This window comes from Neolamprologus brichardi, chromosome 7 (genome assembly GCF_056152115.1).
Source record: "Neolamprologus brichardi isolate AB-2024 chromosome 7, ASM5615211v1, whole genome shotgun sequence".
NCBI classification, from domain to species: Eukaryota; Metazoa; Chordata; class Actinopteri; order Cichliformes; family Cichlidae; genus Neolamprologus; species Neolamprologus brichardi.
Window position 1 is genome coordinate 14,554,859 of NC_142110.1, and position 11,284 is coordinate 14,566,142.

Sequence of the window (11,284 nt, forward strand, 5' to 3'; positions counted from 1 at the left end):
TATTTTGAAAAATGCAAACCCCGGAAGTTTCCTGGCGAGGCTGACGCTTCAGAAGCACATTGAGATAAGTTGTCAGTCAAACAGACACCAACCGCCTGACATCAAAAGATTTCAGTCTGTTTATGGTTATTTCGGGTAGTATGTTTTAGCAGGACGAGCCGGGCCGCTTTGGGTTACTGCTCTGCTTGATTTCAGGCCGCGGGAGGATATGGTGGTTTCTAATCTCACACATCCCAGTAAAGGAAGGAAACCCTTGCACTGCAAATCTGCAGACCTCAGCTAGCCAATCTTATATTTAACCGCTCTGTGTTTTTTAAATTGGCTTTTTGGAAATGAGAGCCTCGTTGGTCTTCCTTCATATCGTCTCATGCTGCTGGCTGGTCAGTGCCACACTTTCAAAAACCGATGCAAAGAAGTCGCACAAAGCTGAAGCTGAGGTGAGTAACTTCAGGTCTTTATCTTTAAACTGGTTCGAGCTGTTCTGTGCTGTCAGGTCAAACAGGTCTGAATGCGTTTGCCTAAAATGTTCTTGGTCTCCTGTCTCCGTCCTGTCGTGGTTATCTGTTACTGAAACGGGCTCTTTTCTCTTTGATCTCACTTGTTTAGACATCTCCAGCAGAATTATCTGTACTGGAGAGAAACCTTGTTGTGTCAGACCCGCACTGGAAAGACATAGCGAAGGAGGAAAAGAGATACTGTGCACACATCAAGAAAACGTTTCAAGGACCAGTGCTTGGATATGTGACACCCGTAAGTCTGAAATCCAGTCACAATTATATCTCCTTGTTCTCCTGCTGAATTTAAACGTTTGACAATAGTGTGTAAGTGGTGGGACAGACCATAGCCATGTGGTCTCCAGTGAGTAGATTTATCAGTTGATAGATAATGAATCATTAACTGGTTTGATAATCACATTCTAATTTCTTAATCTTTATTAGCTGTCACCAAAAAATCTATCCAATCCCCCCCATCTATGACACTGGTAACACTTTAATTTAATATGCTTATGGTCATGTAAGAAAATTAAAAACCTGCCCTTTAGGGTTTCATATGTACCTTTGAGCACAGTCAAAGACACAACTTATTTTTCTCATCCTGCAGTGGAATTCCCACGGCTATGACGTTGCCAAGATGTTTGGGTCCAAGCTGACTTCGGTGTCACCGGTGTGGCTTCAGCTGCGCAGACGAGGACCTGAAACCTTTGATGTTACGGGACTTCACGATCACGATCCAGGCAGATAATCCACTTTTTTCTTTAACTTTATCACCGATTAAAGCCTCACCTTAAGTCACGGATGAACATGAGGTAAAAGAGCGTCTTTTGATCTTTTCAGGCTGGGTCAAAGCTGTACGCAAGTCTAACAAAAAAGTCAGGATTGGTGAGTGAATGCCAACTTTACTGCCCACAGGTGCTCAAGTCTGATTGTGTGGATTCAGATTAGTTCATTTTCTTTTTTAACCATCAGTGCCTCGGCTCTTATTTGATGGCTGGTCCTACCAGGACTACATGGCAGTATTTGGAAGTGAGGATGAAATTGACGAGTTGGGAACTGAGCTGGTGGATGTTGCAAAAGTAAACAAGTAGCGTTTGTGTCTTTAATTCCAATAAATCCTTGTTTTTGGTTTATTTGGTGACTGATTAAAGTAAAAACCGTGGTTTTGCAGACTGAAGGTTTCGATGGCTTCACCTTGGAGTTGTGGAGTCAGCTGGGAGGTAACAAAAGAAAGTGAGTGATTCTGTTGCAAGCCCCGATCACAAGTTTTGCTTTGTCTGAGGTTAATCAATAATCAAGCATTTCTGATCTACCCACACAGGGAACTGGTCCATTTGGTGAAACACATATGTGAGACTTTGAAAGCTAAAAGATTAGACTGCATTCTTGTTATTCCACCAGCAGTAACAAGGTGAATTCATTTATTTTGCATTCAGCAGCTATAAATGCTAAAAAAAACAAAAAAAACAAACAACAACAACAACAAAAACAATCAGTGTGATTGGTTTAGATTTGTTTTTCCTGTGAATTATCAGCACAGGGCAGCCGGGTATGTTTGGCAGGGAGGAGTTTGAGCAGTTGGCCCCAGTCGTCGATGGATTCAGTCTCATGACATATGACTATTCCAGCGGTGCCAGGTGAGTACATGGGCACAGGTGATGCTACAAGAGGATTCAAACTGGCGTTAATCCAGTTTTCTGAGTTGTGTGCTGTTGTTGTTACAGGCCGGGCCCTAGCTCTCCGCTGCCCTGGGTCAGAGACTGTGTCCTCCAGCTTGCACCAAACTCTCAGTGGAGGGAGAAGATTCTGCTTGGACTCAATCTGTACGGCCTTGATTTTGCAAGCCAGGGAACAGAGCCAGTCCTGGGAACAAGGTGAGCTGAAACTCTGGCTATTGCTGCAATACTTTAAACAGCTTTTACCAAATTACAATAACAGTTGCCTCAAAGTGCTTTATATTGTAAGGTCAAGACCATAAAATAATACAAAGATACAATAATTCAAAAATGGACAGTTTAATAACCTTGACTCTCTAGCTCTCTTGGGCCATGAAAACTTTAAAGGGATTCCTCCTTTAAAATTCCAATATTTCCCTTAAACATGAAATACCATAACCCTGAAAAAGTATTTTCCTGCTTTTTCACACATTTTCAGTCCAGTCCTGACCATTTCCATTAGTTTTTTTTGTTTGTTTGTTAAACCACTTAACACTGATCTATAAATCACTCAAGCGTAAAAAAGGTACCTAACTTGAAGGACGCACTAGTGTTGTGTCTACACATAGTAGACGACTTAGCAAAGAACCAGTTTTGGAGTTTCAGACACAAAATCATATTTTTGCAATAAAAGGGTGATTCTCAAAGAGTAAACATAGCATACCTCGACCAGGTGTGCAGCATCCTTAAACATTTACTGCATAGCATTCAGACTGTGTTGACTTTCAAGCTCATTAGAATTGTAGAAACTCTGGTAATTCCACGTATGTTTGCATGGATTAAAAAAAAAAAGGTTCCCTTTCTTTTAGCAAAATAAAAAAAATTACGGGGTGGCTCAGGACTTTTTCACAGTACTAAACGTAATTTTCTGACTGCAAGTAGCATGAGCTTTTTATTTATAGTAAAAAATGGCGAGAAGTTGGAGTAAAGAGTCGATTGAGAACTTTGATATGGACTTGAAGCCTCTTACCGCACTCGTCTGTGGTTTCCTGCAGGTACATCGAGATCTTGCGAGAACACAGGCCAAAGGTTCTCTGGGATGAATACTCAGCAGAGCATTACTTCACTTACAAGAGGTATTAATTTAATAAAACATCAGGGTTTACACAATATTTTGAGGTTATTTAAATGTCCCAAGAGCTTTTCTTGATTAAATATCCTGTCCTTTGCCTTTTATTTTAGGAACAATGCAGTTAAGCATGTGGTGTACTACCCTTCACTGAAGGTAAAACTGTTCACTTCTGCAATTAAAAGAATAGTAGGAGTATTAATCATCAATGAGTGATTAATATTATTTCAACTGTTTTACAGTCAATCGACCTGAGGATTTCTTTAGCTGCTGAACTGGGAACAGGAATTTCCTTGTGGGAATTGGGACAAGGACTGGATTATTTCTACGATCTGCTATAAGAGTTGGACTTGTTGGCGAACACTGTGAATCTCGGATTATTGACGCAATATTTTTGTTTGTTGTCATTGAAGTCAGTGCCGTTTTATTTTTTCCTATCTCGACATCTGCAGTGAGCCACTGACGGGGTTTAATTAACGCTCAACTTGTTTGAGGGTTGTGAATGTATCGAGCTCTTGAATGACGCAGCGGTTTATTTTTAGGCATCTGCAACCAACAAAAAAAAGGTACTTCAGTGTATTTTATTTCTTTTCTGTGATGATACGATTTAAAAAAAAAAAAAAAGTACAGATTAGTACATCTCTGCATTCAACAAAAGAAGCTGCATGATTATCAGTATGTATCCATTTTAATTAAGGGTTTATTTATATTTGGAGGCCTTCAGCCATCTGCAGCATCGCTTCAGTCCAACGCCTAAAATCATCTGTGCTCTTAAAAAGATTCATCCATCAGCAACAATACATCTGCTCCTGATGCTTTATTTTTTATTATGTTTGAATCTACACCATCCTATGTTGCTTTTACTCGGTTTATAATAACAGCATCAACAAATAACGAAGTGGTATGTTGCAGTTTTGCCAAACATCTCTTTCTGACCCAGCAGTTTTCTGATACTTGTTCAAAATAAATGTTTAATTACATGAATATAAAAGTGGGACGACAAAGCTGTCAAATCGGAGCATTCCTCGTGTATCATTTCAGGTTTTTATTTGGCATTACAGAGCAGGATTAGATTATTTACAGCGAGCAAGGTTGACTGCATATTCTGTCCAGTTATGAGGTGTCTGTCTACGACCACATGCATGGCATCTTCTTGACTTGCTGCAAAAAAAAAAAAAATCCACAGAGACGAACATCAGACTGTTTTAGAAATAATTATTTGGTATTTGACTCTTCTGTTATTAGCAGGGTCAGCTCACCTGCGTACGATCCACCGCTGTCTTTCACAAAGTCTTCTACAATCAAGGGCAGGTTGGCAAAATCAGGTTCCCGCACCAGTTCAAACACTGAAGGCTTTTAAGATCAACAAGTTGGTGTTACTAAATACAGCAAACATGTGATAGCTGAACAGATATATGGGTTATATTTCCCCTAGTGAGTTCACCAAACACTAACCCCTGTTAAGCTGTAGCCACTGAAAATCCACCTCTGTCCTTCAGTGGCACAACACAGTGCAGACACTCCCTGTCCCACTGCACACACCGGCTCTGCACAGAGGGGGAAAAAACCAAGCAAACCGCATGTACATGTGTTCCTAAAAAGCAACAACAAGAAAGATACATACAGTTGTTAAAACAAGCCCCAAGCTCACTTTGTTGAGAGATGAAGTGCGCGAGAATGCGGTGCAGAGAGCCGCTGTGTGCCAGGTCATTCAGCGCTCCAGGGCAGTGTGGGATGAGCAGTGCCTGGTATCGGGCACCTTAAAAGGGGTCATCGTGACACAAGTGAGAAGATAGTAGTTAAAGCAGCAGACATGAAAATGGCCAAATGGGCATGAAATAAGTATTCTCACCATCTATGGATTCAAGTTTGGCTGGTGTTGCGTAGGGTTTCACACTGAAGTCCTGCACCCATCTAGCTGTGCTTTCATCAACCCCAACAAAGTCTATTGGCTTCCCCTGCAACCACAGAAACACTTCTGTACAGGGTAACATCACACACCCGGAGTAATGATCACAAAGTGGACAAGAACTATTTCCAAGAACTGGGTTGCATCTTAAAGCGCATGTCCGTGACCTTTCAGATATAGTAGTAGGGTGAAAGCAGGGTATAAAAGACAAGTTTTTTTTCTGGTGTGTTAGTCAATCTCTACAAACATGGATCTAATAATGTATCTTTGTTGCGATAATATTTAAATTCTTGAAATTGGTGGTTGATAAATATTTTAAACTCAGGGTTCTGATCATTTTACCTGCCCTGCCAGGATGAGCTACCAGTAGGAAAAAAAAAAAGGATTTTGCGATTGGCAATGTAGCTGCAATTTTGGAGTTTCAGGAAAAAACACGTTTTTTAGTAACACCCATATATTTGTATAAATGTGATGCTTCCGGTGCACAGGGACAATGAGTGTCACAGTGAAACGAGGTACTTGTTTGTCCTGGAGTTTTTTTCCTTCTTTCATTCATCACCCTTGATTATATCGCTGGTCTTTTTTTTTTTTTTTTTTTTTTTTAAATCCTACAAGATACAATTTCCCCAAAATAAGGTCCCCCCCCCTCCCCCCCCCAAAAAAAAAAAAAAAAAAATCGTGGAATTTTTTTTACCACCATATTTAAAAAAAAAACAAAAAAAAAACAAGCAAACGAAAAGAAAAAGTAAAAAAAAGAAGAAGAAAAGACGTGTTTATTTATTTAACATTTTGATTATTTAAATTTCTCCTTTGATTTTTTTTTAAATCTACGCAGTTGTCATGGAGACTGTGTCTACGTAAGTATGGACTAACGCGCTGAGGTCACGACAGCTGTTCGTGTAGCTGCTATTTGCTTGTCAGGTGGAGTCTTACCCCTGGTGTGGCTGTCTGCAGGTTAAAGACCGGACTACAAAGGCTGAAGGACTGATGGAAAGATTTCGCAGACACCCCTGAATAAACAAAATATGTGAGATAAAACGCTTCAGAGAGCTCATGCTAGTTCTGCAGCGCTAAGTAAGTCAAAGCTAACGGACAAAATCACGAATGATTGAGAACAGCCGAGCTGTTCAAAGTAAAGCTAACGGGCTCACCTTGAGAAGAAGCACTCGCCACTATCAAACATGTTGGTTTCGCTGACATTTTAATAATATTTGCTTTAAATTATAAAGAAAAACCTTAAGGGTGAGACGATCCAAAAGAAATACGCGAGGAGGGTGTACAGTCAGCTGACAACAACATCCGCTTATAGGTTTCAAAATAAAAGTTCAGTCGGAGAAATTATCTGAGAATTTGGGTGGAAATAATAAGGAAGTATCTTTTATTTGCATCCAACAAAGAAAAATAGTTCTTCATATTAGTTTTTTAAATATACATTTTTAATGACTATACATAAAAAAGCAATCAAAAAGACAAACAGAGAAGCGGCCACAACATGCTCATATTGCTCTGCTTTTTAAATATACACCACTCATTTTAAAGAGTTAAAAATCCTTTGTGACCTAAATTAAAGAATACATAAACACATGCAAAGCTGTTTTGCGAGAACAAATGAGCAGTGCTGTCCAGCAGCATCTCAGTGTTTGAAGTAACTATGCAGCATCGTAGGACTGTGGGAAAAAATACTTTTTTGGGGTGGAGGGTTATAATAATTTGAAAAACATTTTAGAAGTCGTGTTAAATTTTGTGATGTTTAAAAAAACTACAGTGATGCCTACAAGGGTGTCACAGTGGTGTGGTGGTTAGCATTATCATAGCAAGAAGATTCTGGGTGCAAATCCAGCCCGGGGCCTTTCTGTGTGGAGTTTGCATGTTCTCTGCAGGTACTCCAACTTCCACCGACAGTTTAAAGATGTGCACAAGGTTGGGTTAATTGGTGATTCTAAATTCTGTAGATGTGAATGGTTGTCTGTCCTCATGTATTAGCCTTGTGACAGATTGGTGACCTGTCCAATGGTGTACCCTCCCTCTCGCCATATGACTGCTAGGATAAGCTCCAGCACCCATCCTGACGGTCATGAATTGGACAATTGGAAGAAAATGAATAGATGGATGGGGGAAGTACAAAATTAGTATGGATCTTCTTTCAAATTCCGGTAAAGGCAGCATGTAAACATCATCCCCAGAAGCTGAAACAAAACAGACACAAAGACCTTATTATTTCCAGACTCCATTAAAATAGATGTTCATATTTATCTCTGTTTTGCTCAGCAGTAAAAGCTTTTACCTGTAGAAATGCAATCCCTATACCAACTGCACCGAGAATATATAACTGACTCAAGAGGAATTCCTCTAACTTCATGATGCAGCCTCCCTGGGAGCACAAGAACAGGGAAAAAAAAAAAAGAAAGAATAAATAATAATATCTTGTTATCATGTGAAATTTAGCCACGCTGCATCGATGGAGAGCTTTCTCGTTTTTACCTCCACTCTGTAGATGTTGGAGGGATGGTCCCTGCGGCCGCAGAGTTCACCTGGAGTTTTACAGCAGCTATCGGGAACAAGACGCTCGTTCTCTGCTGTCTGGATCCACACACTGTCGCTCCAGTCTGAGAAGTTGTGGCTGCCACAACACTTAAACTGAGAGGGAAAATAATGAGAAAATTGCAGTTAACAAAGAATTTCATTATTAATCATGTCCAGTCTTACTGATGTTACTCATTTTTTATTCGAGCCTTTTTCTGAAAGAAATTCTCCTTTTCCACACCTCCTGATGTAGTTTGTCCACAGCCTGTGTGATGCTCTCCTCTCCTGGCTGCTGGTATTTCTGCTGCATGGTCACTTTCAGGTTCTGTTTGAGCTCCTCATCCAGCTGTGAGACAGGAGAAGCTCTTTAGTACCTCCCATCAACAAAAATAGCTCCTGATCAAGTTTCCTCCTTCCCCCGTAACATTCCTGTCTACCTGAGCAATACCCACAGATAACTCAAAATATATGAGCACAGATTCTATGACCTCACTCCCTGATTCTAATGAAGACTCTTCAATGAAGACTCTTGCAAATAAAAATAACCTCAACCTGTCAGAACTAAAACAGACTGATATAAAGGAGAAACACACTGCAGTAGATTACCTGGTAGCAGAAAGGGAAACACTGGAGCAAGAAAAAGGGGGGAAGAAAGAGAGGCGTGAGAAGGATGGGGGAAAAATGGACAAATGAACATGCACAGAAAAGCATGCAGAACACACTTCACAAAGGAGTGCAGCAACTGAGTGGTTGTTAGATTTGACATTAAAATGATGCAAAGCTAGGAAAAATACTTGAAAGCAAAGTAGAATTAATAAAATACACATAATGCAATCAGAAAGACAAAAAAAGACATTTGTAATTTCTGGGGTGAAATTTAAATGATAAATAGATATAACCACAAAAAGTACTGGAAGCTGTGCAAGTTATAGCAAAATAGACTGTATGTCACTATTTACTTTTGTCTCTATATACAAACAGATACAAATAGAAAGTATGGCACCTCACCTCTTGGTAGTTAATGTATGCCAGAACACCAGCAATGATTTCCAGAAGGAAAATACAGAGCAGCAAGATCAGATACTGTAGGCAGAGACATAACAAAAATGACTATGAATACAGTGAAATGCCATAATTTTGCACCATTTTGCAGAATATAATGTCACTGAACATATCCGTGCATGGCTACAAAATACAAACATCATACTCCAGAAAATAAGTGATTAAACGGTGGGAAAGGAAGGTGCTCATTATAAAGATTGCGGGGAGTATGACCATAGAGATATACCACTGAGTCTGAGTGATAGCCTCACAGACCCTCTGTCTGTCTGTCTGTCTGTCTGACTCACACACACTCTTAAGTCCAAGCAGCAGCTTGTGATGCCCTTCATTCCTCTGGCATGAGCCACACTCTATATCTAAACTCTTAAAGACACACTGTGCATGACTTTATCTGTTATATCTGACAGGCATGCCTGGCATAATGAGCTGCACTGAGTGCAGGCAGACGAGACAGAAGGTCACCAAGGATTAGCTTTCAATACACAACCTGGACCAGGGGGTGAGAGTGTATAAACACGGACTTCAAAGTGCCATGGTTTCTCATGTGAACTAATGAAAAAAGGATTTCAGCTTCTGTGGAGTGAAGTGAAACGGCCAAGAAAAATCCGTTTTTCTGTAACAGGTAGTATTTTGTGGGCATGGTCACCGTACCACAATCAAAAGACTCTTCATCTCATTCAGCGTGGCACAGCAGCCGATTATCCCGGTCACTATCACGATGACTCCAGCAGCTATCAGGATGTACGCCGAAGTTGCGTAGAAGCTGGAGCTCAGCAAACTGATGTAGTCGCTCTTTTCCACCAGAGTCCACACGCCCACCGCCAACACAGCCCCACCTGCCAGCTGACAGAACATACCGTTACCAGCTCAACTCAAACCAGATGCTCGTAGTGAGAATGCAGCACATAAGTTATAACTTTGCTCTTAAAATGTGATCACGCTGGACAACGCCTCATTCTTTCACTGTAAGCCTGAGAGACTAGAACATCAGTCTATTCTTAAAGCCTAAAGGAAATTGCAGTTAATAAAGTAAAAATAAGTAAATAAAAAAGTTTGTATGTTTGTTTGTTTTTTTAAATGCGTCTGTGTACAAAAGAAGTCATCTTAATGTCTATGGCATTTTAAGCACTGCACAAATTTAATGTTGCAACTTTAAATCAATTACAACTGACTGAATTAATATGACATCGTTCAAAAGTTGCTTTTGTAATCTAAAATTCAGTGGAAATCTTTGCACTTTTATATTAACCTACCCAGAAAAGAACATTGAAAAGAAAAAGAAGATACTTCAGACAAATCGTCCCGCAGGCGTGCTTTTTTTCACGTCGAACTTCCATTCTGTTAAAAAAGGGGAATTATTAATGTTAGCAATGTTCAAGCTGATACAATAAAGAAACAACCAAATATTCGATGGCACATCTCAGTCTCCCCCTAAAGGGATTACTACAAGATACTGAGAGCAAAACTGCAGGCTACACCCCCCCCCCCCACTCCAAGATTTACACAGATTTCTGTTCCTATCCTTTATAATGGAAAGCTGTATTAGTGTCATACATGAGTAGTTATACATGCAGTTTATTTGTATATCGGTTTCCTCTTTCAGTTCCCTTTAGTTCTGCCTTTGCCGTGGGTTGCAGAACAATTGGGCTTTTTGTGACAGCTATTGTTGAGATTGTACCTGAGTCTTTGCACAGTAGCTCGAGGTGCTATAAGAGTGCAATGGAAAAGAGCTCAGAGATGAAATCAAATATGTTGTGGGGAAAACATACTTAACGTCCTGTGTCACATATCATCCAGCAGACAGACATCCGTCCCCCGTTTCAGTAACATAATCTGATCATCTTACTCTTCAGTGATTTTGCGTTAGCTTTTCGCTCTTTACTTCAGGCTCAAGTCAAATGTTGTTATTCTTGCCTAAACAGAACTTTCCTGGTGCTTCTATTTTGAGAGAAGTCATGACCCTGAGCATCATGGGAAATGTTTTTCTTTTCTGTTTTTTATATTTTAAACACAAATGAACATCTTTCTTTACAAACATAAATAAAGAACAGTTAAAAAGATAACACGTATAAACCTGATTAAAATATACTTTTAAGACAATCTTAATGTGTAAGTACGACTGAAAACAATATCACCGTGGTCATATTCAGAGTTATTTTTAACTCATTGTGTCATGGAAAAACTGCTCTGTTTTCACACAGACCAAAATACTCCTACCTGGTTTAGATGGTGGACCTCCCAAAGGATGTAGATTATCAGGGTAACGTCTTCTCAGAGTCCGCCGACCTCAGCGCCCAACTGTCTTTGAAGGTTGAGCGCAACAGTGTAAGTTCTCAGCTGACAGTCACACTCGAGCCTCCCACTCAAGCGTCTGAGCGTCTGTCCTCTTTTGGCACAACAGGCTGCACGCCCCTCTGCAAGCTGTACTTGTCTGCCCCCAGCTGGTTTCTCATGCATACGAGCTCTACTTGCTTTAAAGCATGCAGCTTAAAGGTTTAACTGATTTTTTTAA

At 40.1% G+C, this 11,284-nt stretch overlaps 3 protein-coding genes across 4 annotated transcripts; 1 reads left to right on the top strand and 2 right to left on the bottom strand.

Moving 5' to 3' along the window:
- Positions 1-3: 3 nt before the first annotated feature.
- On the top strand, positions 4-4,269 carry chid1 (chitinase domain containing 1). Its single transcript, XM_006789245.3, has 12 exons — positions 4-437; positions 607-750; positions 1,102-1,234; positions 1,335-1,379; positions 1,467-1,573; positions 1,666-1,727; positions 1,816-1,905; positions 2,030-2,131; positions 2,219-2,368; positions 3,205-3,285; positions 3,392-3,434; positions 3,521-4,269. Exons 1-12 carry the CDS (start codon positions 333-335, stop codon positions 3,617-3,619), a joined length of 1,161 nt encoding a protein of 386 aa, XP_006789308.1. The 5' UTR covers positions 4-332; the 3' UTR covers positions 3,620-4,269.
- On the bottom strand, positions 4,083-6,492 carry gatd1 (glutamine amidotransferase class 1 domain containing 1). Its single transcript, XM_006789244.3, has 7 exons — positions 6,339-6,492; positions 6,121-6,197; positions 5,131-5,236; positions 4,930-5,037; positions 4,734-4,825; positions 4,538-4,631; positions 4,083-4,439 (listed from the first exon to the last, which is right to left on the bottom strand). The coding sequence occupies exons 1-7, from the start codon at positions 6,385-6,387 to the stop codon at positions 4,324-4,326; spliced, it is 642 nt and encodes a 213-aa protein (XP_006789307.1). The 5' UTR covers positions 6,388-6,492; the 3' UTR covers positions 4,083-4,323.
- A 56-nt stretch (positions 6,493-6,548) lies between these two features.
- Positions 6,549-11,136, bottom strand: cd151 (CD151 molecule). Of its 2 annotated transcripts, XM_006789242.2 has the most exons (9): positions 10,990-11,136; positions 10,026-10,110; positions 9,424-9,615; positions 8,719-8,793; positions 8,317-8,337; positions 7,952-8,056; positions 7,669-7,824; positions 7,472-7,558; positions 6,549-7,373 (listed from the first exon to the last, which is right to left on the bottom strand). In XM_006789242.2, the coding sequence occupies exons 2-9, from the start codon at positions 10,107-10,109 to the stop codon at positions 7,314-7,316; spliced, it is 780 nt and encodes a 259-aa protein (XP_006789305.1). In that variant the 5' UTR covers position 10,110; positions 10,990-11,136; the 3' UTR covers positions 6,549-7,313. The 2 variants fall into 2 exon arrangements, with proteins under 2 accessions (XP_006789305.1, XP_006789306.1); XM_006789243.2 differs by lacking the exon at positions 8,317-8,337.
- Between the last annotated feature and the right edge of the window lie 148 nt (positions 11,137-11,284).

Coding starts and splice junctions, on each gene's coding strand:
- gatd1 (XM_006789244.3), bottom strand. CDS start 6,387: ATGTCAGCGAAACCAACATGTTTGATAGTGGCGAGTGCTTCTTCTCAA. Junction 5,038..5,130: donor CAAACTTGAATCCATAGATG/GTGAGAATACTT, acceptor ACCCCTTTTAAG/GTGCCCGATACCAGGCACTG. Junction 4,632..4,733: donor GTGGCTACAGCTTAACAGGG/GTTAGTGTTTGG, acceptor TGATCTTAAAAG/CCTTCAGTGTTTGAACTGGT.
- chid1 (XM_006789245.3), top strand. CDS start 333: ATGAGAGCCTCGTTGGTCTTCCTTCATATCGTCTCATGCTGCTGGCTG. Junction 1,235..1,334: donor ACTTCACGATCACGATCCAG/GCAGATAATCCA, acceptor TGATCTTTTCAG/GCTGGGTCAAAGCTGTACGC. Junction 1,906..2,029: donor ATTCCACCAGCAGTAACAAG/GTGAATTCATTT, acceptor GTGAATTATCAG/CACAGGGCAGCCGGGTATGT.
- cd151 (XM_006789242.2), bottom strand. CDS start 10,109: ATGGAAGTTCGACGTGAAAAAAAGCACGCCTGCGGGACGATTTGTCTG. Junction 7,825..7,951: donor TGGACAAACTACATCAGGAG/GTGTGGAAAAGG, acceptor TTTCCCTCTCAG/TTTAAGTGTTGTGGCAGCCA. Junction 7,559..7,668: donor CCAACATCTACAGAGTGGAG/GTAAAAACGAGA, acceptor TTGTGCTCCCAG/GGAGGCTGCATCATGAAGTT.